Source organism: Serinus canaria, chromosome 20, assembly GCF_022539315.1.
Source record: "Serinus canaria isolate serCan28SL12 chromosome 20, serCan2020, whole genome shotgun sequence".
NCBI classification, from domain to species: Eukaryota; Metazoa; Chordata; class Aves; order Passeriformes; family Fringillidae; genus Serinus; species Serinus canaria.
Window position 1 is genome coordinate 9,996,443 of NC_066333.1, and position 25,957 is coordinate 10,022,399.

Here is a 25,957-nt window from a genome sequence, read left to right on the forward strand (position 1 = left end):
AAAGGCAGAAAAAGGATCCTGGCAGTCTCATGCATCTCTGCAGTTCACAACCAGCAGCTCAGAGGGAACAGGGACAGCTTGGGTGTTCAGAACAGAGCATAGGGACAAGCCTTCACACTTTTGCAAGGAGGCTGTGAAGTTGTGGATAGATTTAGCAAATCCAGCAAGCAGCAGTAGTTCTTGAAGAGATTTGGGGGGTTCCTCTGCTCCTTTATCTCAAGCAGAGTTTACTGTAGGAGTTTTGGAGCCAAAATGCAAGTTCCTCTGGCATCCCTTGGGTATCACAGCATTCTGTTCTGCCTTGAATATCATCACCAACACTTCAGGAGTTCCCTAGGCTGTGCTGCACGCCCTGCTCATACCAAACTTGCTGCTGGATGTGCTGAACTCCAGTGGGACCTCTCCAGAAAGCACATTTTCCAAGATTCTCCCATGAAAATGATTGATTTATTAATAACAGCATTTAGTGCAGCACCACGTGCTTCAGGGAAGAGAGTTTGATCCATTCATTCACAAATCCTCCTGTAAACAGCACACAACATTTTCCTGACTCGAGCCCAGGGCCCTTCAGAGCACAGAGAAATAGACTGCAATCAATCAGCTGCATGGCTTTTAAATGCTCTGTGTCATGCAGGAGAACACGAGTCATTCCCCAAGGCACACAGGGCTGCAGTGTTTGCCTCCTGGGGAGCAGCAGCTGATTTTTGCTGTACCTGAGAACGCACAGCAGGAGCAGAGGGTTGTGTCACCCACCAGGGTGAGCCCATGGCAATCCAGGGAATTCTGCTACTCTGCTCCAGCAGGAGCCAGAAGACACCAGGACCCCCACCTGGAACCCACTGGAGGCAGATTAAAGAGGCAGATTAAAGCCATCTCAGGCTGCACAGCTGGTGGCACTAAGAGCTCAAGTCAAACCTGTCCCACGGGTTTGGGATGCAGGAGGAGAGCAATGGGGATGGATGTGCCAGCAGGGAGCAGGAGTGGTCCAACATGTGAATGTGCTTGGGAAGGGTTTCATCATTCCCTGCACATGGAACACAAGCAGGGAATGGCACCTGCCATTCCTGAGGCAGACCAAAGAGGAGGGAGAAGGTGAGTTTAGGGGAATGTGTACTCCCAAAAAGTCAATGGCTGGTCTTTATATGGATGTGGTGAGTGTGAGGCTGAGCACAAAAGAGTGCTGGTGTCCCCAGGTGTGCTGATTTCCAGAGAGAATTTAAACGGGGTAACTATGATAGGAAATTTGGGACAAGGATTAGAGTCTGTTCAGGAGACAAGGGACAGTAAGTTCTGGATGTACATTGCACTTCTGTGTCCTCCCAGACTTCCAGATATTGCCCTGGTCTCTGTGAGGTCTCTTGGACCCCCATTCCCACCCTGCTGAGGCTGGAAAAATGTCTACAGCAATTTCTGGTCCCTTCTCTTAATACCAGTTGTTCCTCCAACTGGAAGCTGCACTTCTGGTTCCCAGCCTAAATATACTTATGACCTGTTTATCTTTGCTTGACTCAGGGCCATGATTTTGCAAGAAATATAACAGCCAGCCCACATAAGTACTTTAAAATGCTGTCTCATATCAGATGCTTAGACCAGATCCTGCAGTTCTTGCATGGAGAAAAATCCTTGTGACCTTGGTGGCTCTGCTCCCCAGATAGTATTGGAATAAGGATTTGCAGGCTTGTCCTGTTTCACACCAGCTCCTTATTCCAGCAGCCCCTGACTGTTCAGACACGTATCCAAACAACCCAGGGCATCCTCTAAGGTAGAGCAGAAACTCCAGGAGCAAAATGAGTGTGAGCTGAGTATTGGTGATTCAGAGGAACATTTTTCATCTGTGCAATAATGTCATTGTAAATGCAGAACTGCCTGCCTTTCTTTCTCTTTGTCCAGGATTTCATGGTGGTTAAGGCTGGAAAAGGCTTCAGCCAGAACTTGAAGGCACTGTGCAGCAGTAGGGAGGAGAGTCCAGCCTGTCTCCAAAACAGCATCCGTGTGTTTGAAGGAGAGAACATTCATGAGCTTGGGCTTCCTTCATTCCCCACTTCAGGGATTCCCTTATTGCAGAAGACAGGGAGAAAAGGTTGCTCAGGGTTGTACCCAGTCTCTGCCTTTTGTGGGAGTGATGCTGATGTGCCACTCATCTGTTTTAGCATCAGATTCTCTGAAACACAGCGCTGTGCTCGCTGTACTCAAACACTGTGAGTTGTCAGACACAGATAAAAGCTCCCCAGCATTAAGAGCAGCAACACTCCAACCGCTAAATTCAGCTTTGAAGTTAGCAACCCACTAAGCCATGGAGGCTGCTCCTCTCTGCGCTGACTCAGTGGGACGATTTACATCCCACAGCTATTTTTACAGGCAAAAAATGAGAAAAAAGCCACACATTTATTTTTCAAAATCCAGTCTTGGGTTCTAAAGAATTGTTTGCAGCAAGCCTAGATAGGTTTCCATGCCTATTCATCCCCTGGCTTATTTGATGAGCATGCCAGCAGGAAGGGTTTTAATTCCTTTTTATCCCAAACTATTTTTTCCACAGCTGTGATATGAAATGGTTCTGCCAAATAATTTAGGCTCAAAATCTGACCTATATTGAATAGTATAAGATGCTGAGCATGTTCTTGGCATTTTAAGGGCTGAGTTTGTATTTCACTGTAGGATTGTTAATGGAAGCCTACAAGAAAACATTGTCTTACATCTCCTATCTTAATCCTATTGTTGTTATTATTATTATATGTTACTAATACTGTAAGGTGTTGATGGCCCACTTGCAACAGCATACAAAAGATGATCTTATGAAACAGCCATATGAAAAGACACAGAACCTCTATGTGTTTTATAGGACAGTTTCAAAACCTATCTTTTACTCAGTGCCCATATTTCAGGCCATATCATCAGACATCAGTTTGATTGTTGGTATAGACTGTAAGCAATATTAAGAGTTGCCACGTGGCTTCTTTAAGTCTATTTGGCAAAAGCATTCACCACTCTAAGGGTCCAGTGTTGCAAACACAGTAATTGCAACTTTCAATGGCAAACATCTCAAACGGCAGATTTGGTCTGCACTTTAAAATATGTACTGTGTGGGCAAAATCCTGCTTGGGAGCACAAGCTGCTTCAGGGCATGAGAGGTGGGAAGCATGGGAAGGCTTCATTTCGGTTTCAGAGGAACACAGAGGCCACCAGCACCCACACACTGCTGTTCTCAGCTCCGAAGGCTCCATCACACCCAGCACAGCTCCCAAACCTCCCCTTCCAGTGGCATGGGCATTGTCAGAGCACATCAACGTTCTCTGAGGAAAGGAAAGGGCAGAGCATCATCCCGGAATGTGATAGACGTGGGTTCAAGTGCCTGAGGGGAATGTTTATCCTATGCAGTATAAACACACCAGTCCGGGAAGCAACGGTATCGCGCAGAGATGCCTTGAGTAACTTTGTGGAGATAAATACTGAGTTTATGTCCTCCCAGCCCCGGGTCTGCCTTGCCCATATACGGCCCAGGATCAGCACTGCCTTGGCTTTGCTTCAGGAGCTGGCAGCGTGCGGATCTATCCCTCGGCACGGGCTCCGGGGCTGCTGGTGAGTGTCGGGCAGTGCGCGGGGTCTGCGCCCCGGGCCGGCGGGTCGGGGTCCGCCCCAGCCCTGCCAGCCACAGGCTCGGCTCCGAGCCCGCTGGGACGGAGCAAGAGCATCTTCATCTTTACAGCAGCGCTTGGACGTGCTCAGCCGCCTGCGATGGGTTTAGCAGATGTGTCCTCCTGCCTCCAGCCAGGCCAGGACCTCTTGGGAACAGGCGGCCACCGGTGCTACTGATGGTTTGGGTGGCGACACAAGGGGAGGAGAAGTTTTTTGAAAGTAACACAAAGGGACACGGTGGGTGGTCGTGCGGGGATACGGGGGTGTTGGCACGGGGGCACGGTGGGCTCGTGGCTAAGGCAGGGAAGCCGCCGAGGGAGCAAAGGGAGAGGCCGGGGAGGCTCCGGGGAGGCTCCGGGGGTGCCGGGGCCGCCCCGACCCCGCGGGGCTCCCGGCGCTGCCCCCTCCGGCGGCGCCAGAACCGGCACGGCCCCGCGGGCTGGGGGCGGGGCCTCGCGCGGGCAGCCAATGGCCGCGGGGCCGCCGCCGGGCTCATTTGCATTCAGGCGCGACGCAGCCAATGGGCGCGCGAGCCGCCGGCCGCGCTGCGTTCCAGCCGCCCCGCCCGGGCGGCCGCGGCTCATTCGGAGAATGGCTGCGGCCACGGCGTGCGGCTCCCCGCCTCCCCGCCCGCCCCGCGAGCAGCCGCCGCCGCGCAAGCGGGGCGACTCCCGGCGGCGGCAGGCCGCCCTCTTCTTCCTCAACAACATCTCCCTGGACGGGCGGCCGCCCTGCCCGCCCGCCGAGAAGCCGTCGCTGCCCGCCGGCCCGGGCGACGGGGAAGAGGCGGCGGCGGAGCCGGCCGGAGCCCCCCCGCGCCTGCTGCCCCCGCCGCCCGTATGCCAGCCGCCGCCCGCCCTGCTCCTGCCCGGCGTGCCCGCGCTCGCCGCCGCCGGAGCCAAGGGGGATGCGGACCCCGCCCGCGGGGGCATCTTCCTGCCGCAGCTGCTGCTGGGCGGCCCGCTGTGCCCGCCGCCCCCGGCGCCGCCCGCCCTGCCGGGGATGCTGGCGGCCCCCAAGCCGGGCGCCCCGGGGCTGCTGAGTCCCTCGCAGAGCGCGGCGGGCGGCGGCTTCGCTCTGGAGGCGCAGCGGCAGAGGTGAGTGAGGGGACGGGGCTCGCCGGGCCAGCCCACACCCCCCGCCCCCGCCGCGCTGACCCCGCGGGCCGTGGGAAGCGCCGGGACCCCCCGCGGGCCTGGGAAGAGCCGGACTTTCCCAGGGCCCTCGGCCGGCCGGCGGCTCCGGGAGGGGGGAGCGGGGCATGGGAAACGGGCGCCCCCGGGGACAGCGGCCGTGGGAGGCGGCGCCGGCCCCGCGGTGGCCCCGGGAGGGAGCACCTGCCCCGGCGGCCCGGCCAGAGGTGCGCGGGGATCCGGCCGGGGAGCGCTGCCCGGCCCGCGCTGCCGCCGCCTCGGCAACGCCGCTCGGGCCCGGGAAGGCGGAGGATGCCCCGGCCGGCGCAGCGGCGGATGAGGAGGCTCTGCAGACGGGATCTCTCGCTGAGGCTGTGTCTGCAGGTCTGCGGTACCCTGAACCCTGCCTTCTGCTTTTCCCCAGCCCGGTTTCTGCATTTCTCTGTTTCCAGATGAAGCTGGCAGGGTCACTGTTAGGCAGAGCGCTTCCTGCACTGCTGGTGTCGTGCTTTCTCCTGTTCTTGTGCTGCTTGTCTCTGCAACTGTGTATTAATGAATGCTTGTGCACAAGGAACTTGTCAGCCTCGGGGGAGGATGCTCTGGCCTTCAGAGCAGGATTACCATTGCAATTCCGAGGGACTTCTGTCAGGCTGGAAGTGTTGCTTTTCTAGTCGACTGGAAGGCAGGCTCTTGCTCAGATCTTGGGGATTTGAGCTGTGAAAGAACTCTTTTCAGGCCATTTCTTGCATAAACAGCTCTGTAAAGTGAGCTGGCCCTCTGAGGCTGCAGATAGGCAGCAGTATCAAAGGCTTTAAGTCTCCGTGGTCTTTACAGTGGTTTCAAAAGCTTTGTCAGTGAGCTGAAATAGAGATGTTGTCAGTGTTTTAAAGACAGAGAGTTTGCTAATGCAGTTGATGGGTATCCCCTTTTCAGTGTGCATCTCACACTGGAGATGTCCTGTGTATCCCCACCTTGGGGGTTCAGGTGAATTTGAAGAGAAGTAGCTGTTTGTCAGTAATGTGGGGGGTTCTTATGTGTTTTCCCTCCTGGGGTGTTTTCCACTTGAAACTCACTGCTTATTGGTTATTTACCACTCACTGCTTTTCTTGTTGTGGAAGGGACCTTTCCCTCCTTGTTTGTTGGAGAAGTTGGAGCTGTGGCTGCCAGCTGGGTGCCCTGTATTCTGTAGCTGTGTGCCGCTTGTTGAGCGGGAAAGCCTGGAGTGAGGGTGTTGCTGTGGAACAGTTCCTACCCAGCACTCCTGGTCCACAAAAGCCAGCACAGGAGGTGCTGTGTGATTTAATTTCATTGCTTTTATATTGTAGGCAAAGCTCTTGAGGGCAGGTTTTGCATCAAGAGTTTCAAAGCACAGTTCCCTTTGTGGATGTGGCTTTCGTTGTGCCTGTGCGTGCAGAGTTCTGGAGAGATGATCCTTCCCCTTCCCAAGCCAAGTCAATAGGACACTAAGAAAATATTCCTAGGATCTTCTCACTTGATGTCCTTCCTGCCTCTTTCTTTGGCATCAGGTTTGAGCCGTTCCACTACAGTAATTCTAATCAATCTGGCTGGAAAGAATGATGAATCAGAAATAAAAGGTAGAGAGAAGTGCAAGAGGCAATCAAGGGAATCAAAAGGTTTCTATCTGAGTAATGACAAAATAAACCATGGAAGATCTGGCTGGAAGAGAATATTGTATTGATCAGTTTGCATACTACTTTTGAGGGTGATTTAGAGTGAGAGTTCATCTGGTTTTCATCTTGAAAGAAAAAGGGCATCTGCTGAAACCGTCAGACCGGAGATTCACATCTTCACATGGACACACACATCTTCTGGCAAAAGGACTGCTTTGTGCTGCCTGTGGAGATGTGTTAGAGCCAATGTACCTCATCCCAGTCACACTGGGCACAAGAGTGGGTGAAACGGACCATCCCTCTGTTATGACAATTTCACTGTCATCTTACAGGGTGAGTGACTTACCTCTTTATTTTTCACTGGACAGTTTCATGCTTTGATCTGGGACAATATCTCTCCATCCCCACTGAGCAGAGGCATCTCTTCTTGTTGGAAATACATGAGGAATAATTCAGGGAATCACAGGAGGAATGTCCTTCAGGACAGCGGTGCTTTTACTTCGTCCCCTTCTGTATTGGGTGAGCTGTTTGCCAACAAAGATTCCAAAGTCAGCAATTACAAACTGGATCTTCTTTTAGTAGGACTTGGGAAACTGAGAATTGTTTTGCCATGCAGCAGTGTTGCTATTCTAGATCATTAGCTGCCTGCATCATGCAGAGGTACAGGCGAGTGAAGTTGGTGGAGGCAAGGGGAAGTGGAATCTGCTCTGCCATCCTGGGCTTTTCATCCTTGGTATCCACTTCAGGCAGCTGTTCTCTTCAGAGTCCTTTTTGAGTCGCTGTCAAGAGCTGCTTTGAATTTTCCTCAGGTGCACAAGGATCACTGGCTGCAGGGTCCCCAGACTCACTCTGCCTGTGTTCAGTGACCAGTCTTGTGCCATGTCTGGGAATTTCATCCTGCTGGGGCTTGTCCTGATCCACGGAGATCTCTATCTACTATCAGCATCTCTATCTACTGACAGTATCATTGGGCAGAGTTTTATTACAAAACTTGACCTTGTTTGACTTGATTGAGAGGTTGCAAGAAGCTGCTGAGAGCGGCCAGCATGGCTCAGGGCAGGGTGTGACAGCACCTCTGCTCGAGTTGGGGTTGGTTATTGGTAACAGGCAGGATCTGCAGTATCCTGGGAAGGAGACATCTGCTCACCTGATGTAACCTGGAGTTCCTCCATAGCTCTCAGGTCCTTTAGGATGGAAACTTAGCAGAGGAGGCACCGTTCAAACCTGGATGCTCAGTTTCATTGTGCTGCTGGCTGAGCGTTATAATAAATGGAATGACTTTAATCTTCTACTTTCATTTTCCTAAGGAATCTTCTGTTTACAGGATCTTAAATTACAATGCTGTGTTATACCAGCTTGCCTGATCTGCTTGCCATCCCTCTTCCCTTCTCCTTTTCCATCTTGCTCTGTTCTTTTGTTCTTTCAAAGAACGAGCTTCACAGAAAGCAGTGGAGGGAGGCAGCAAACAGGGAACAAATCGGCATTCACAGATTTTTAATGAATTTCTGCAGCTGGGTCTGAAACTGACAGAGCTTTCTGGGGGAACACAGATAGCAGAGGGCCCTGGAAATAGCCAGGTTATGAAAGCATGAAAAATGGAAACAACAGCCCTGGATGTCAATGCTTGTTGTGCTTCTGAGGTTTCATTATAGTGTAATGTAAAAGCAGCTGGTTTTGCCATAATTTGCTGCATTTTGCTGGGCTTAAGAATAAACACAGAGACTAAATTATTTGTGACTGATGCTTTAATGTCCTTGGAGTTCAGTGGTCAGGGAGCTGAACTGAGTGTTTGTGATAGCTCAGTCATTTCTGATTTATCAGCAAATTTAGGTCATTTTGAAAGTGGGAGTTTAAACAATAGTTGATAACAGCAACACTCTGGACCTACTCTGCTTTTGAGTGCTAATTGGATGCCAGATTGCTGACATAGGTATGATCAGATTAGTTCTGTGGGTGGAACAGCAGAAATGCTTAGTCAGGATTTTATACTTATGGTGGGTAATGTGTTGTTTTGTCCTACTGTCAACTTGGCTGCTGTTGTCACTTCAAGGAATATAAACATTTTTACAAAAACCCCTCTGCTAATAAACAGAAATTGTTGAGATGGATGAAATAAATCTCAGTTTAAATTTTGAACCTAATTTGGAATAAGCTGGGCACATGGTGCCTTTCAGGAAGCAGTGAGCTCTGTCAAAGATGACAAGCTTTGACATTTCAGAGGTGAACAGCAGACTGGGATGTGCTGCTCGAGGCTCCAAATGAGCATATTCTGAGCCTTTCATTTAAAATTCAGCTGAAATTTTAAGGCTGCAGTCTCCTCCCCAGGTTGCTTCAGCAAATTTCTCTCATATTCTTGACTGCAGGTGAATTACATGTGTCCAATATTAAGTGTTTTATAGCTGCCTGTTGACATTCCCAGCCAGATAAATTAAGCAGAAGAAGTAAGTTGTATGCCTAGCAGGAAACTTGGAGATCAGAACATCCAAGTCCTTGTATCCTGTGCACTCCTGTGAATGGGTCTGGGTCAGGCAATCCGAGACACTTCCAACACCAAGGTTATTTGACCTCTTCAATTTAGACAGTCCAGAGGCTTTAAAGAGATCTTTGCTCTCCAGGCAGGAGTAGTTAGTGCACAATTACCTGCACTTGCAGCTGATTTTACCTGTGAATGGATTCTGCAGGTTTTCAGAGTGATACAGGAGTCCTGGCAGTGGATTTCAGGATGCTGCAGGTTTGGGAATTGCAGCTCAAAGCTCCTTTCTGCAGGAGGTGATGAGGCTGGTCAGAATGATGTTGTCTTGCTTCAAGTCAAGGACTCATCAGCCAAGAATGAAAATGCTACTAAATTAAATATAAAAATCAGAATAACTTAATTTTGGGAATCCCATTCAGACCTCCAGTGAGCAAGTGCTGTAGGAGTTACAGTATAGGATATTAAAAGTAATTATTTAGTTATATATAGTATATTAGATATATAGTATATTAAATACTGTGTTCTCCTGTTTTCCATCTGTCGACCCGTTAGAGCTGTGAGGCTGTCAGGCTGAGCAAGCTTGAAGATATTTTTGAGCCTTCTTTTGAAGGTTGTTCTGAAGGTGTCTGGCTCTGTAGTTGGAGTTTTAAAAATGCACAATGAAATTTAGGCTCTTTAATGAGCACAAGGTATTGCTGATAAAGCAGGTGACTGCAGGTGGAGGGTGCTGAGCTAAAGCCACTCAGTCAACCCAGTTCTTCAGACAGAGCTCCAAACTCCTGACCTTTGGTTTACAGCTGTTGTGTATTTAACCTGCTGTAACTGGAATTCACCTGGAGTTACTGTAACCTGCTGTAAGAGGAATTTACCTATTCCCTGAAAAGGTGTTAAAGGAAGAACCTTCAGCTGGCCCTCTGTTTCACAACACATACCAAGCCCTTAAAACTCAAAGCTGACCCTGCTGCTGAGGCTGTGATCCTGGAGCTCTTCTGCTCCTCTTGTGCCAGCTCTTGCTCAGCTGGTGGTACCCAAGTGCAGACCTGCCTCAGAGCTGGGTAGCTGGTTCATTTTGGAGTCCCCACAGCATGGGCTCAACTGCTGCTGGTCAGGGCTGCTTGCTCCACAGCAAGGACAGATTTCCTCTTGCTCTGTTGTGGTTGCTGCAGTTTAAGCATAAAATTTTGCCCTAGTAAAGCTGCAACCTCTTGACTGTGCATTGAAGGGGATGACTGATGAAATGGGAAAAACCAGGTGCCCATAAAAGCACTCTGGGACCTCTCTGAACTTGCTCTGATTTGGTTTCCTCCAGTCAACAGTTTTAATTTTCTCCTTCCCAGTTAAGAGCTTCTCTCTTTCATTTTTTTTTCTCCTTCCTTTTTTTTTTCAGCTTGGGAGTTTATTGTGCTGAAGGCTTTTATTTAGCAAGGCACATGATGAAATGACAGCATCATCTCTCAGTGAAGTGCATGAATATTTCTAGCATAATGCCCACGGTGTCATCAAGGACACACTCTGCATTTCACGTGCCTGTTTTGGTCAGCAGTTCAGTGCTGAGTAAGCAGAGCACAAAGCACAGGGGGCAGCCAGGCTGGTGAGCTACAAACACCTCCAGAAACTGGGAGAAATTTGGAGAAATGCTGGTGGTGCTCTGGCCAGCACATCTAGTCTGCTTTGTGAGAAGCAGCAGGGATTTTTAGGAGTGAGCTTTAGGAGAGGGCCGTGGGCACAGCAAACTCTACATCTGGTTTGGTGGTTCTGTTGCAACAGCTGGGCTTTCACAATACTTACTGGAAGGCATTATTTTCTCCTTGCATTGTCTAAACACTCTGAGCACCAAAACAATGTGATTTATGAAACTCAATGAATATAAAGCTCATTCTGTATTAGGTCTTAATCATATGTGGTTGTGAATCAGCAATGAAATAGCAGCTGCTGTGAAGATTATCTAATTTCTTTCCTTGTTAGTATTTAAAACTCTCCAGGCTTAGTGAGCTTCCCACTTACTCGGCCTCCACCTTCATTCAAATTATACTTAATTTCTGTTCATTCTCAAGGCTGTGTGACACATTCTTCTCCTGCATGTAGCTTACTGGTGGAGGAGTGCAGGGTTTTCTCCTGGCTGTTTGGGACCAGCAGGAAAGCCCCTGGTGCCCTTTCAATTTTGCAAACAAACCTTGAGTAGGAACACAAAGCTGAAGGAATTAGGCCTCCTCCTTCATCCTGGGCTCTCACAGAGGGACCTGCTCTGTAGCCTAAAAGTATTTTTCATACTTATGTGGCTGATTTCAGTTTACCCTTTAAAATGAAGATGACTGGATGAATAAGTTAAACTAGCCCTGCTGTGAGACTTGTATTTATTCTCTGGCAGGCTGGTACTTAAATGTCAGAAAGCTCCTGGGACAGGCCTGCAATCCAAATACATGTTTGTGGTGCCATAAAACAGTGAGAGCTGACTTTGTGAAGAAGGAGCACTGAGCTGTACACTTACTCTTGGTGATGCAAAGTGTCTTTCTTCTCTGCCTCTCAAGGAGCATCCGAGCTGAAACCATCCCCCCATGGAAACAGCCTGCTCGGTGCTGGGCTCTTCATGACACAGATCCTTTGTGAAGTCATTTGTTTTACCAAAGACATGGTTTTGATGTGATTCAGTGTAAATGCAGTCTTGGGCTTCTTTTGGCTTTAATTACTGAGAACTTGTTGCTACCAGTGAGCTGTACTCAATCTGCTTTTGAGCAGGAAACTCATTAGTGTGAGCGCCGAGGGTGGTGAGGCACAGGGCACTGATAGCAGAACAGGGATGCTCCCACTCACACACTCTGAAATCTCTGAATGTCTCCTGGGCTGCAGCAGAAATGGCAGCTGCTAAAAAGTAAGCTTAAATACAAGGAGTAGTTTTCTTAATCCCCCAATGCCTGGATTTTACCTAGTGAAGCCCAAGCACGGTTCATATCTGTTTGTTGTCTTGCCTTAAGGGATGAAAACAATACAGCTTAACCTTTAAAATATATCTTGGAAAAACAGAGCTGACAGGTATGTCTTCCTGTTGTAAACAGGATTTGGGATCTGGATTTCTTTTGCAAATTACCTTTGACAGTTGTTTTTAAGCTAGTGCTTCCAAAAACCAATAAATGATTTTTTGTCCTTGTTATATTTAATAACTCAACCTCTTGACAAATGTGATCATACTGAGGCCTGTAAAGGACATTACAAAGGGACATCATATTAAAAAAAAAAAAAAACCTCAAGTGAGAAATAGGAAACCAAATTCTATTAGGCCCTAATTTTCCACAGTAATTAAAAATCCTTGACCTCCCCCATTCCAGTCATCTGCTGGCAGTAGGGATGGCTAAAGAGCAGCAGAGAGTATCAGCCCTGCTGCTAATTTTAGCCCAGTGCCTGGGGTGGGTGCCTGTGTGTGCATGCAGCATCTGCAGGGCCTTGGATGCAGCTCCAATAGAAACAAATCCACACTGCTGGGCCCCTTGGAGGAGGGGGAGCTTTGGCAGCATCTTTGAACACTCCTGTTGCAGGGCTGGGGGATCCTGGAGGTGATGAGAACAAGAGATCACAGCATACGATGAACTCAGGGTGTTGTGTTATGGAAATGTCTGAAAGTTGGTTGAACTCTGGCTGTGTGGTGGGCTCAGAGTGCAGCCCTGTCCCTGAGAGGAATGGGGGAGAACCACTGTGACATTTTAGAAGCTTGCAGTTTCACCCTTCAGGAGGCCAGCGGGTCTGTTCACCTGCTGTGGCAGAAATGCAGGAACCAGAAGGGGAAAATGGAGAGGAGCTTCCAAGTGGCCAAATGGCAGCTGCACCACTGGCCACTGTCAGGCCCTGTATTGGGGGTTAAGGCCCAGCTTTCAGGGGTTAAAAGGACATTTGTGAGGGCTGTTTGTTGCAGAATCTGTGAGTGCAGAGTGGGGCCATGGGTGCCCAGGGAGTGCCTTAGAGGACTCTTAGTGGCCCAGCAGCAGGAGTGGATGAGCCTTGTCTGTGCCTGAAGCCACATCTGACAGCACAAGGCCAGCATCCCTTGCATTCAGTGCCTGCTAAAGAACTTGCACACTTCGACTGCAGGAACATCTTTGTACTCCTGGGTGTCTGCAGGTAGCTCAGTGCAGGTGGGAGGAGAGAGAAAACTCTTGGCAAGCCAGCAGAAAGGGCAGTGTTCTCTAATCTGGAGCTGTGACTTAACAAGCTTTCTTCTTTCCATTCATAAGACAGGACATGTAGGGATTACCACTGCTATACATAGATTGCTCTTAGCTGTGTCCTGTCCTGCTGGGAACACTGAAGAGCTGTGTCACCATCAGGGCTGGGGATCCCACTGCTGCTTATCCAGTGTCCAGCCTCTGCAGAGGGTTCCAGTGGGACCCTGGCAGGACAGCTCTGGAGCTGGAAGCACTCAAACGTTGGGTTTCCTCAGTGGGAGATCCATCAGGAAGAATACATGTGTGGGCTGGCTACTGCTTCCCAGGGCAGGAGTCAAAATGTGGCTCTGAAGATAATTTGTTGGGTATTTTCCTGAACACAAGGGGGTTTTGTGGGCTTTTTAAAGTGCGTGTTCAGCTGGTCAGGGATTTGGCAGCAGTGTTGGATTGTGTGAGCCCGTGTGTGCACATGGAGATAAGGAGCCAAGGCGTAATCCAGAATTCCTCTGCTTGATAGCCCCTTATCTCTGGACATGGGCTCTGTGTGTTTTTGCACTTAATGGGTCCCCTCGAGGTTCTGGCTCTGTAAACACTGTTGCTGTTTTTAATGGTTTGAGAGTGTACTGCTTTGGCTTTATTAGCTCCTGAAATAAAAGGCTGGGAAGCACCCAAAAATGAGCTCCTGGTCAGGGCCATGCAAGTGCCCAAACCCTCTATAGTTTGTCACAGCAATGGCTGGTGCTGGCAAACAGGCATGTTTGGACTTTCTGTTGGAATTACAGCCTGCTCCATGGAACCCATGAACATTTTAATATTGGGTATTTCAATTGCAAATTGCCAGGTCACAGATGGGTAAGGCTGCATGACATAACTCAGCATATGTAGAGATGTTGGTATTCTTAGTATTTAGGTTGCTTTCAGCAACAAACACACTGTGCAAACCACTTAAAATCCTTTGAATTCCATGAAGCAAAGCAAGAAGTGTTATCCTGGGTGAAGCTGCTTAGCACAGCATAGGTGACTTGACATTTTTTGTCATCAAAGTTAGCAGTCACTGGAGTGACCCAATGCAGCCTGTTGTGCAAGTATGAGTTGGCTGCATGAGAGGAGCACTCAAGCTAAAGCAAATATATGTGTGTGCATATTTCTAAGTGCTGACTGCTCAAAAAGTGTCAAAATTTGGTGCATTTTCTAAGTACTGCACTAGTGACTCTCGGAACATGTTGAGGATGCTGTGCTGCTGGAAAGTGTTGGGTTGGGCCTACAAACTGTTTCAGGTACTCTGGGTTAGTGAGAATTTTTTACATACACCCCGTTTGGGGATTTGAGGGTGAGTGTCTGGCTCAGCGTCAGGGATCCCTCCAAGGTGACAGCTTCGCTGAGGGCAGAAATTATTTACAAGTGTAGCTAAAAATGCAGTTTCCTGTTGGCAGAGTAGGGATGAGTCATTGTGGTTCTGAGTCAAGGGGAGGGATCTTCCCCTCGCTGCAGCAAGGTTTTACTTCCAGATCTGCTCTCGGTTCAGGTGTTTGGCACTGTTGTCCCTGTTACTGAGAAAACAAGGGGGTATTCAGAAGGTGTAACACCCTGGCTGAGTCTCCACCGTGGAGTTAGGAGTGAGGATCTAGCCATGGCTCTCCCAATCCATCCTGTTACTCACACCAAGCATCCTTTTACAGAACTATGTGCTTTTTCTGTACCAGTGCCCACTGGCATTAGCTGTGTTTTCCCTCTGCTTGCCATACACGGAGTCTTTCTGTCTCCATCCAGCCAGGTCTCCCCTGGGAGGGGAAGAAGGTTGTGAATGTTACCAACTGCTTTAGAGCCAGGAGGTTTGCAGTTACTTCCTCATTTCATGAAGGGTTTTTTATTCAATTTTAGATGCTCGATTAGACTGGAGAGCCGTGTAAATGTGAAAGTATTAAACATTCCTGCGCCATTCTTGCTGAAAAGCAGCAAACCAGTAATAATTTTAAAACTGAAGTGCTGGTGGAGGGTGTTGAAGCTGTGCCAGGAATGTTCTCCAGTTGCACCTTAATGGCTGTGGACTTGTAGGAGGCAGTCTCTAGCAATACTGAAAGTGTTAGTCCTGTGGGAGTGCTTGCCTCCCTTGTGTTTGCAGAAAGGGACACTAATTTTTCATCCTCCTACCTGTTTGAGTTCTGAGCTTTACTTCCTTTTAAGAGTGCCTGAACAGTGCAGCTCAGAGTCTGCTCTGCTGCAGCTTGAGGTTTGATTTTTATTTTGTTTTGCCAGAAGCTGGTCTTGTCAAACCAGAGTCCTGTAACTTTTGTCTTGTGGTGCTGTTTCTACATTGACTTCCATGGCAGCACTGCCCATGTTGAGTTCCTGTCTCATTTGGGAAGAAAACCTTGGGCTTAAGCACACATGGCTTGTGCTGAAAGTGTAGCATAATGCATGCTCAAAGGCAGAAAATACAGACTCTGGTAGTTGTAGTGTCAGCTTTTTGCTGGTGGAGTGCATTGTTCCTATGGAAATTGCAGTCAGAGTTGCACAATTCATTTTTAAATCTCTACCAACAAAGAAAGACTTGACTTGGACAATAGTAATGCATCTTACTTTGGAAAAGTCTGGGTTTTTTTTGCTTGAACGTGATATCCTATCACTGTTACACTAACTCATGTGAGCCCAGCTATTATTCTTGCGTCTTCCATTCTGGGTCTTCACATGGATGCCAAATACTTTTTGCTTCCTCTATTAACTCTCTCTATTGTTTCTCAGAGAGATCTGTCAGTTTTATTGGGCTGCAGTCACAGACTCTCGGTCTGCTGACTCCTAGAGCTGGAGACAGCTGTTCTGAATGGAGAATGGACACAGATGTTTGGTCATCGTACAGATGTACCTGTATCTGACCTTAAATTGATATAAAATGATTTATTCCCCTGCCTTGATAGGGGGATCTTTTTGTGACATTCTTGCCAGATTGTAAATGAGTATTTGGAAGCTTTTTAGGTATTTAACTTATAGGAAGGAGTTCTTTTGTGTGGCAGATAATGAATGGTCTCGTTGATGAAGTTGGTAAAAGTATGTATTTCAAGGGTCCTAGATGGGGAGACATGTTCTTGGCCTTTTAAGAAACTTTAAACTCTTAGTTAAGCACTCTTGCAACAGTACAGAAATCCAGACAGCCTGCCATGCATCCTAAGAGCTCATAGATCTGTTGCAGTTCCTAAACTCAGAGGCCATGAACTAATGCTGTTCACTCTTCGTGGTGTTGTGCATTTTGCAGAAGGCGTTTTATCTCCCAGCGCTGCTCTCTAGACTTTTTAGAAGACATAGTGGAATATGCCAGTGTCCGAAGGTACTTGTTTTCAAAAGCAGCATTAACCTCAGCTCGTTGCATGCAGTCCTCTCCTCCCTCCACCCTCTTCCACGCCAATATCTGAGGTCCTGCATGCTAGTGCTGCCATCTGATCATACAACTGGCATGAATTTTTCTCAGAACGCTTAACAGATTTGGCTTTTTTGTTTGTTTTTTTGTTTTATCATTGCAGAACCAAGCATATATCTGGGTCTCCAAGGCACAAAAGTTTGAAGAAGATGCACTTCATCAAGAACATGAGGCAGTATGACACCAAGAACAGCAGGTAACGTGTGGAGATTGAGGTTCCTCCTCTACTTGTGTGCAGTAGGAAGCAGCCTCCAGTTCCATGCAGTGAGACATTTAGTATCAGTGAGAATTAGAGGATGCCCCTGGCCTTGTTAGTTTTATCCAGACTTCTGTCAAAGGTGGTAGGTGCTCATACCTGCTACATTTGCATTGATGATTCTGCCATCCTACTCTGAGGAGGTTAAATCATTCTCTCTTTTCTTCTCTCACATTTCTTATTTCTCTCACTTTCCTTATCTCTGGCGCAGAGACGTCAGAGCTGAGAATGGAGAAGAAATGGAGAAGCCATTAAGAAGAATGGTTTGGTTTAGCCAAATTCTTGGCTCTTGGTTGCTCAGCAGAAGAGAAAGGGAGGCTGTATTTATTATTAATAGAAGTGTGAGGTTTCATCTAAGTGTAGAATATTATCAACATTTTTTTCACAAGGTTTATGTAAAAATTACATAAATATAGATATGTATTTAAGGACTGGGATCTCCTTTGAGGAGCTCCCAAGGTGATGGCAGGCCCTAAACACTGAGATTTGATAGAGAGCCCCAAGGATCTGCAGGGTCAATGTTAAACCTCTGCTGTTCTGCTGCTTTCTGAAAATCTTAAATCCATGGCAGTATCTTTGACATGCAGAGCAAGATAAGAAGAGCCTTGTGTTAATACCCCATGAAAAGCTGCTTTGTAACTTCTGGATCTTAATTCATACCCTGATCTTTCCCCATCTGCTTACAGGATAGTGCTGATCTGTGCTAAACGAACCCTGTGTGTGGCGTTTTCTATCCTGCCTTACGGGGAGGGGCTGCGGATCAGGTGAGGCTCTTCAGCTGCTCTGTGAAATGTCTGCTCTGATGTTTCAAGAGATCTCCTGAAATGAGTGTGCTTGGTGTAGGTCTCCTTTTTTGAAGCAAGTGAGCCTATTTAACCTGGCATTCATGTGTAAGGACAAGAGCTTGCTGTCAGAGCAGTAAAACCAGACACTGCCACACTGTAAAAGTGTTTGTTCCAACTCCAAGGGAAAAATACTGGGAAAGGCAGAGTTGTCTTCCAGTGTTTATTCACATTTTAAAGCACTCCAGTCCTGTGAAATCTCTGAAAGCAGCTTTGAACAGATAATGTGATTGGCTGCTCTGTAGGTTTTCTATACTCCTAAAGTGGTCAGAAATCAATTGTCTTTAGAGCCACCAACAGTGGTGTCAGCAAAAAAGCACAGGGAGTTTCAGGGAAGGATGCTGTTGCCTTCAGTGGAAATTCTCAAGGGTTTATAGTGAATTTTCACCTAAATAAGTTAAAGATGCTCTTCTGTTTCTCATCTTTAAGCTGTGAATGTCACTATTTGCAACCTAAGAAAAGCAGAAACAGTTTGGACTGAGTCACACTACTCTTGGTGTTCAGACTACATTTTTGTTTACAGCTGTCAGTATGATCATTTGTGAGAAACAAAACCCACAAACTGGATTTCTCTGGGTCTTTCTTCAGTCCCTTGTGAAGTTTAAGTCCATTCTGTGAAGGTCTGTTATCTACAAATATGCCATACAAAACACTAATTCTGTTCTGGCAAAACAATTGTGTTGTCACTTCTGTCCTGTCCGTAACTTATGGACAAAGGAAACGGATGCTTAGTCGTGGGAATTGTATTGTATGCAAATACATGCCATAAAAATAGTTGATGGGAAAATATTCTCCCACATAATAGAAAGGCAGCAAGGTCACTGGAGCTATTTCAGAGCAGTTCTGAGCACTCTTCTGTTCAGCTTGCAAGCTGGCAAGGCAGTTCTTCGCTTGAAAACTGGATTTTGTATTGGAATTTTGGTGACAAAGCCACGTGCTGCCATCGCTGACACAGAGACCTGAAACTTCATTCTGAACTTGAGCTTGTGTGCTCAGGGGTCACAAATTTGCTCTTGAAAGGCAGGTTTCTAATCCTGGAAAACAAGTAATGTAAATCAAGTTTGCTGTTACCTGTTTGAGCATTAGAGAGTTGGGAAGGATGTGGTCTTGTGCAGAAAGATCTTATTAAAAACAGTTTACCTTCAATAACTAGATTGGTAGATTTGTGTTAAACTGAAATGAAATCTGATGCTGTAGTTAATGAACATCTCCACATTTTGAAAAGAGTAGTTAAAAAATAATGCTCTCCTGGAGGTGGCATTGAGGGGCTGGCTTGTTTCCACACAGGAGAACTCTGACCTGGTGGTGTTGGTTGGTATTTACCATGGGAAGCTGGGCTTGCATTTTGTGACAGTGCTCTTTCTTACCTGCATTTAGTGATCTGAAAATGGAAGGACAGAAGCAGAGACATCCTTCTGGAGGAGTTTCAGTATCTACTGAGATGGTGCTTGGACTGGAAGGAGTAGAGCTGGGTGCTGATGGCAAGGTAAGGTCATTTACTTTTTCACCCCGGGGCTATTTCATGATGGGACAAATCAATTTATGCAGTGTTGTGCTGTCCATTATGTGAGAGCTGTGGCTTTTCAGACCAGTGGAAGTTTTAGACCCATAGTTTGAAATTGTGGCTTGTGATAATGCTTCTTCTGAAGAGGCTGCTGAAGCTTGTGATCATTTCTGCCTCTATTTCTGGAGAATTGACTTGACTTTGCTACCTGAGGCAACATGTGAGTGAAGTTCTGATAGAAATATGGATGAAATGCATACTGCTTTAGTTAAATTTATAATGCCAGAATTTTACTTGTGATTCTCACTTTTTCTTTGTCATCCCACCAAATTTTCTACAACTCTTCATTTTAAAGTTGTGGAAACAAGGCACGCCTCATCCAACTTTTCCCTTCCTCCTGTCTCACAGTTCCAAGCTCCCTACTCCCAAATCCAGACTCTAGGGGACTCTGATTTGGAAATCCTAGGTGTCTGGAAATGAGCTTTTCAGTAAATTTCCCCCCATAACCACTACAGCTTTCTCTTCTTTCAGGTTGTGTCCTATGCAAAATTCTTGTACCCGACCAACGCTCTGGTTGTCCGCAAAGCCGACGCCTACGGTGCTGTTCCCCCCTGTCGAGCCAGTGCTCCCCGGAGTCTTCCTGGATCAAGATACAAACCTGTGACAGCAAAAACAATACCAGCAGGGACAGACATTGGTAAGGGCAGAGCCAGCCCTGTCATCACTGAACACAGCAGAAAAGGCAGAGATTTGTCTGAGACAGCTGCAGGTGGTCAGCGTGTTATTGGGATGGAGGTGCTGCAGCTCATTAGTGCAGTGCAAATGATGAGCCTTAGGACTGAGGCTTCCACAAACTCCTTACAGCCTCCATATATCTGGCCTAGTTCTGTTTATGCCATTCAGGAGGCACAAAGCTTTTCCTTGGGAATGTAAAGTTTTATATTTCTCACCAAGAAACATCTGGTGTATGTGGATCCAGGTGGTTCTCCTTGCCTTCTAGCACAGTAACAATAAGCCAAGAGTTTGTGCCAAGAATCCCTTCTCTTGTGTAAAAGAGCAAACCTGACAACAACGCTGCTGTCTGTTAAAAGGACAGGCAAAATAATTCAGTCTTGGGTAGTTGTTTTCTGGGTATATTTGTAGATGCAAACTCAGTTTGCACTAAATCTAAAATGGTGTGTCAGGCATGGTGTCTATGTAGTGGAGAACGAGATTGTGTGGTTTATTTAATTGCTCTAATTTGTGACTGGTGCATTTATGAAATGCATGCATGTGCCTGTAGCTGCAGTTTGTACTGTGAGATCTGCCAACACTCAACGTTTGCTATTTGAAAACTTCCTTAAGGAGGAGACAGGGAATTTAAAGCTCTTTTTCTGGTGACCTAATGTGCTTTCCTCATTCCCTCAGGAAGTGAAGCTGGAGAAGCTGCAGAGTATGATCCAAATCTTCTGGATGATCCTCAGTGGCCCTGTGGAAAACATAAACGTGTTCTCATCTTTGCCTCCTACATGGTGAGTGACTGGCATACCCGAAAGAGGAGAGACTCCCTGACAGATCCTCCTCTAAAGAGTTTTTTTTTTTGAGGAAGAAAAATTCTTCTAGGAAGAAAAAGTATTTTTTCTGATAATTGATTAGGAAAAGTACAAACAGTTGAGTTTTGTACAGTGAGCTTGTCAAAGGCCAACCTGACACCTGTCTTCATGTTGTCATTTATTTCTTGTAACCATTTGCTTACTATTTTATTAAAGACTTTGTTTATAATTGGGATTCAACTTTAAGACATTTCAGAAATGTTAAATTGTGAATCATAAAACTCAAATTTGCCTTTGCATTAGTGTTTTTGGAAGAGTTGTTTGGCTGTCAGTCCTGCTCACAAGACAAATGATAAATTTTGCTTCTTGCATTTCAGACTACAGTCATAGAGTATGTGAAACCCTCAGACCTTAAAAAGGATATGAATGAAACCTTTAGAGAGAAGTTTCCTCATATCAAGTTGACACTGAGCAAAATTAGGAGGTAAGAAATAAACCTTAAGTAACAAGGACATCACCCACACTGTCTGAGGCTGCACTTGTATGCAGCAAATATAAACTCTATTAATAGCATATATGATTAAACACTAATCTCCTGTTGTCAGCTGAGCTGAATTGTAGGGTGACAGCCCTGCACTGGAATCTTTAGGATGCTGAGAAAGGGTTGGTTTTCAAAGTTCCACCTCAAGGGTTTTGTTTCACCAACTGTGGTGTACTAACACTAGGAGCCAATTAACAGTGGAGTAGCATTAGCTTTGAAACAAACCCTTGTAACCTGATTGCTTGGCTGCAGTGCAATCCCACTCCAACTGGATTGGCTTTCTGGGCCCTCTGGCTATTTTTGCCTTTCAATTACCAGACTTACTCATGACTACAGACTCTAACAAGATTGTAGGATAAAGAGTGTTAGATCTGGGGAGACTTGGTAAAGAAAAGCTTTTTGTGGAGGCCACACAGAATTTCTCATCCTTGAGTAAAGGCATCTGGTTGCTCCTCACCAAGATGCATTGTTGCACCTTCAGAGAGCTATAATCTTGCTGGTGTTACAGGAGATTGATGCAATCAGAGCCTGTTGAAATAGCCAGCTTGAACACGATTCTGCTGAGTCACCAGGGCCAGGTGTAGCTCAGCTCCAGGGAAAGGTCTGCTTGGGCAGTCTGTCCTGCCTGAGTCCTGCATGCCCCTCTTGCAGCAATTCAGAGCAGTGTGTTCTGCAGAGATCATGCAGGTACAGTGTGGCCCTGGCAGGAGCCATCCACCTCAAGCCTGCTAGGTGCTGAGGTGAAGGGCTGGCTGTGTGGGGAGTGTGGAAAGCAGACTGCCTTCCCCTCACACCTGGCTCTTACACAAGGTGTCTACCAGACAGGTCTCTGTGCAGCAGCTGCTGTCTTCTGCAGGGCTCTGCTGTGGTTTGCTGTAGGTCAGGGTGGTTCACTCTTGTGATCTGAATCACAAACCAGTTTGGGAACACAGAAGAAATCCTACAGCAATAGCCTGTGTGTTAGTGAGGCAGCTAAGCTCTGGTGTTCATGGGCAGATGATGTTGTCAGCCAGGTGAAATCAGTTTGTGCATCAGCACCAGCTGAGCTTTTCCACTCTAGGATAATACTTGTCATGGTTTTCCAAATAGGAGCCTTGCCCATGTGCTCCTCTGAGCTGCTGTGCTGCAGTATTTCTACAGCATTTAATAAAATCTGTCATGTCTGGGGGGGGTGTCTTTTCTCCTATTCCCAGTTTAAAGAGAGAGATGAGAAACCTGAGTGAGGAGTGCAGTCTGGAGCCAGTGACTGTCTCCATGGCTTACGTTTACTTTGAGAAGCTCGTCCTCCAAGGCAAACTCAACAAACAGAACCGCAAACTGTGCGCTGGTGCTTGTGTTCTGCTCGCAGCCAAGATCAGCAGTGACCTCAGGAAACATGAAGTGAAACACCTAATAGATGTAAGTGCTATTAGCTTTGTTCCAGCTGCTCTCAGAACCTCCTCCCTAGCTCATAGGCAAAGATTAAATGCAAGGTTTTCAGTGGCACGTGCTTGCATGGAAGACCAGCTCTTTCAGTCAGTTTTGTGTCTCATTAGGGCTCTTCCTTGCTTTGTTTTTTTTAATTCATTAAAACTATCTGCCTGGTGCAGCCTACTGTCTTACTGATCCTCCAGTAAAGTTATTTTTGCACTTGTATATGTTTGCCAGAGAAGCAGTAACAGTTGTGTGGGTGTCACAGCTGAGCTGATAAGCTGGTTTGATTCTGAAAATACAGCTCAGGCTGTGCATCACAGACTTAATCTAACAATGCCTTGAAATCACCTGGATTAACTGATTCTTTCTCCCCTCCTTTGTTTTGTTTTGTTACCACCGTGATAGAAACTAGAAGAGAGATTCAGATTCAACAGAAGGGATCTCATTGGTTTCGAATTCACTGTCCTTGTGGCTTTGGAACTGGCTCTGTATCTCCCTGAAAACCAAGTTTTACCTCATTACAGACGGCTCACACAACAGTCTTAACCAAAGCTCCATCCCAGCCAGCATCCAGCTGTGCTGGGATCCCACCCCAGGATGCTGCCTGTGGAGCTGCCACTGGCTCCAGCTCGTTGGGAAGGCTGCAGGGTGATGGGAACTGTCGAGGTCTGTGGACACAGATGCCAAATCTGGGGGATGGTACGAGAAGAGTTATTGAACTTTTGTTTTCTTTTGGACATTTAAAGCACAAATATTCACCAGTCAGCTGTCATGGCTGCTTATTATTCCTTATTTATCTTCCTGGTTTTACTAAAACTGTTCTTCCCTATGAAGAATACTATGGTATTGGTTCTTTTTCTTTTATTTTGTTTTAAGCCTTTATTGTATTCCTTGAAACTGAAGGAACATCACTTCCATTCCAGTGCACCATAAAGTTCAGATGTTTCTAAGAACCTTCTCACATTTTTACATTAATGAAATGCATACTTTATTTTTTTAAAGATGTGCCTAAAACTGGCTGGTCTGGTACCAGTGCTTTTTAAGTTAGTTCTGTTATTTAGTGGGGAAACCTGAATTTGTATAGCCATTTATTCTTTACCTGCATTGGCCTTGCATACAAGGAAAACAATTCCAGTATATCTGCACTAATAATATACAGGGCATCTATTCTATGATCTATAAGTAGCGAGATTGAAATTATTCCATTTCAATTTATTTACTATAAATAACTTAAAAATATACATTTTGCTTTAGAAGGAAAATTGGTTTGAAAACCTGTCATGAAGTACCACACGTTGAGTGAGGTAGCTGGGAAGTGATTGCCATCCTAATTCACTCTTGAGTGGAAGATGAGCACTTGACTAAGAGCAATTTGCTGTCAAATGTATAATTTAGGGGTTTTATTTGTTTCTCTGTTCTGTAGCCTGAAATAAGCACCTTTTTTAGGATTGACTGTATTATAGATGGTCTTATCTGAGCAAATATGAAGCCAGTAGACTTACTGCTGCCAACTGAGGCCAATGAAACAAAGCATGCTCAGTATTTAAAATGCTACTTTTTTTACTCTCTGTTCTTCCAAGCGTTGCATCACTGTGATGGTCCTCATAAAACTGGCATTTCTTGCACATCTGAGCAGCCACTACTGGCTGGTGCCCAGCAGCTCTCTAGTGCATACACAGAGCTCAAATAACTTCTCTGCCCGTTGGCTTATTCCTTCCTTTATTTTTACAATATCCAGGTTGGGAATGAATTCTTGATTATACGTGGAACCTTCTCTGGTATTGGCTCTTGGGTTTATTTTCTGAAGCAATATTATTGATACAAGTTACTGGGTCCCTTTGCAAGGAACAAAACTGATACTTGGTTTACTCCAACTGAGAAAGTTGTAATTTAAGTTTAAACTGCCAGACCTCATGCTGAGGTCAGGGACTTGCTATCCAATATGTAAGTAATGTAAATTCCTGTTCCTTGTATTAAATATTGGTTGTAGCCAAAACCAAAGCTGAATCCTTGCTCTTCAGCTGTGTTTGGTCTGAAGCTAATTTGGCTTCATTAGAATTGCAGCAAACTTTACTGGAGCCCCTTCCTCTCTGAGTGGGGCCCAAAGTGTATTTTTCATATATAATAATTACAGTGACTATCAAACCTTTTGTAACTGTGTTCAGCTGTATGTAGCTTCAAATTATTTGTGTAAAATTTAATATGCTTGTGATTTCTCTAACACAGAAGGACTTTCCAGTCTCCAGAAGTAAGATGTAGCTAATAGCTTAGACAATAAGCTTGCCAGATATCTTCCAAAATGTTTAAAACAAATTGCCTACTAGTTAAACTTTCTACTGAATATAACTGTCCTTGCATGCAGAAATAGTGATGTACTAAACATCTAGTGTGTAACGAGCCTCCAAATTAGCAAACAGTGGTGCAGACAGCTGAGGTGCTCCACCACTTCCCAAGGAATTGTGGAGAGGCCAGAGGTACAACAGAGCCAAGAAATTTCTCATAGAACAGCTTGATTAGTATGAATGAAATCTGAACGTGTATTTCTCTGGGAACTTCTTTATTTAGTGTATAAAGAGTTTTCTGTAACAAAATTAACTTTCCTTTCTCACCATCTGAGGGAACAAAACGCACTTTGGTTTGCAACACTTTGCAGTCTTTATTCAGTGGAAGTTTGTCTAGTTCAAGTGGCCATTTGGGCTGAAATTACACTCCCAGAATCTGTGGGTTTACGTCATAAAACCGGCAAGCTTTTGTTTTCTTCCAGGAGAACAAATTGGGATAAAGGAGCATTAAATTACAGAAAGCTGAATGTTGTCTAACAGTTATTCTAGCCCTTGGCTCGGGCACACACTCGAGTTGGGAAGCCAAGGATGACGCAGGGCAGCGAGGGCTGTGCCAGCTGCGTCTGGCAGAGCTCGGGCTGCGGTGATGCTGCCCAGAGCCTGGGGCTTGTGCAGGAACGTGTGTGTGTGCAGGGAGAGCAGGGACAGCCAGCCCTTCTGCAGGGATCCTCCCCCGGCTCCGCCTGCTCTGCCGGGTTTGCCTCCTGTGCGGGAATCTCTCTCTTTTCACCTAAAAGCTGCCACCGTGTGGCAAAGGACTCTCAGTACCTTGTGTGTTCAAACTCGGCGCTAGACCCAGAGCCAGACCCAGAGCCGCCGGTTCACGTTTGCACAGCCGAACTCCTCCTGCTCTGAAGAGAAACAGCTTTACACCCCGGGGGGGTCTGGTGCTTTGTGAAGGTGCTGCTGGGGTGGCTCAGCACGGAGAACTCTCTTGAGAAGAGCCTGTACATTTCCTGTAAACAAAAACTCTTCTAGTTTTGTCATATTCCATTATTTAAAAGTCTCAGTTGTAGCCTGTTTTGGGGGTTTGTTTGTTTGTTTTTTCTTCTGTGAAATTAAGATGCTGTGAAATAAAACCTGTTTTGGTA

At 46.5% G+C, this 25,957-nt stretch overlaps 1 protein-coding gene across 1 annotated transcript; it reads left to right on the forward strand.

The window, feature by feature from the left end:
- The first annotated feature begins 4,224 nt into the window (after positions 1 to 4,224).
- Positions 4,225 to 25,957, forward strand: CABLES2 (Cdk5 and Abl enzyme substrate 2). The gene is made up of 9 exons (XM_050982211.1): positions 4,225 to 4,730; positions 16,540 to 16,632; positions 17,379 to 17,456; positions 18,912 to 19,020; positions 19,570 to 19,735; positions 20,446 to 20,549; positions 20,948 to 21,054; positions 22,305 to 22,509; positions 22,930 to 25,957. Exons 1-9 carry the CDS (start codon positions 4,225 to 4,227, stop codon positions 23,068 to 23,070), a joined length of 1,509 nt encoding a protein of 502 aa, XP_050838168.1. The 3' UTR covers positions 23,071 to 25,957.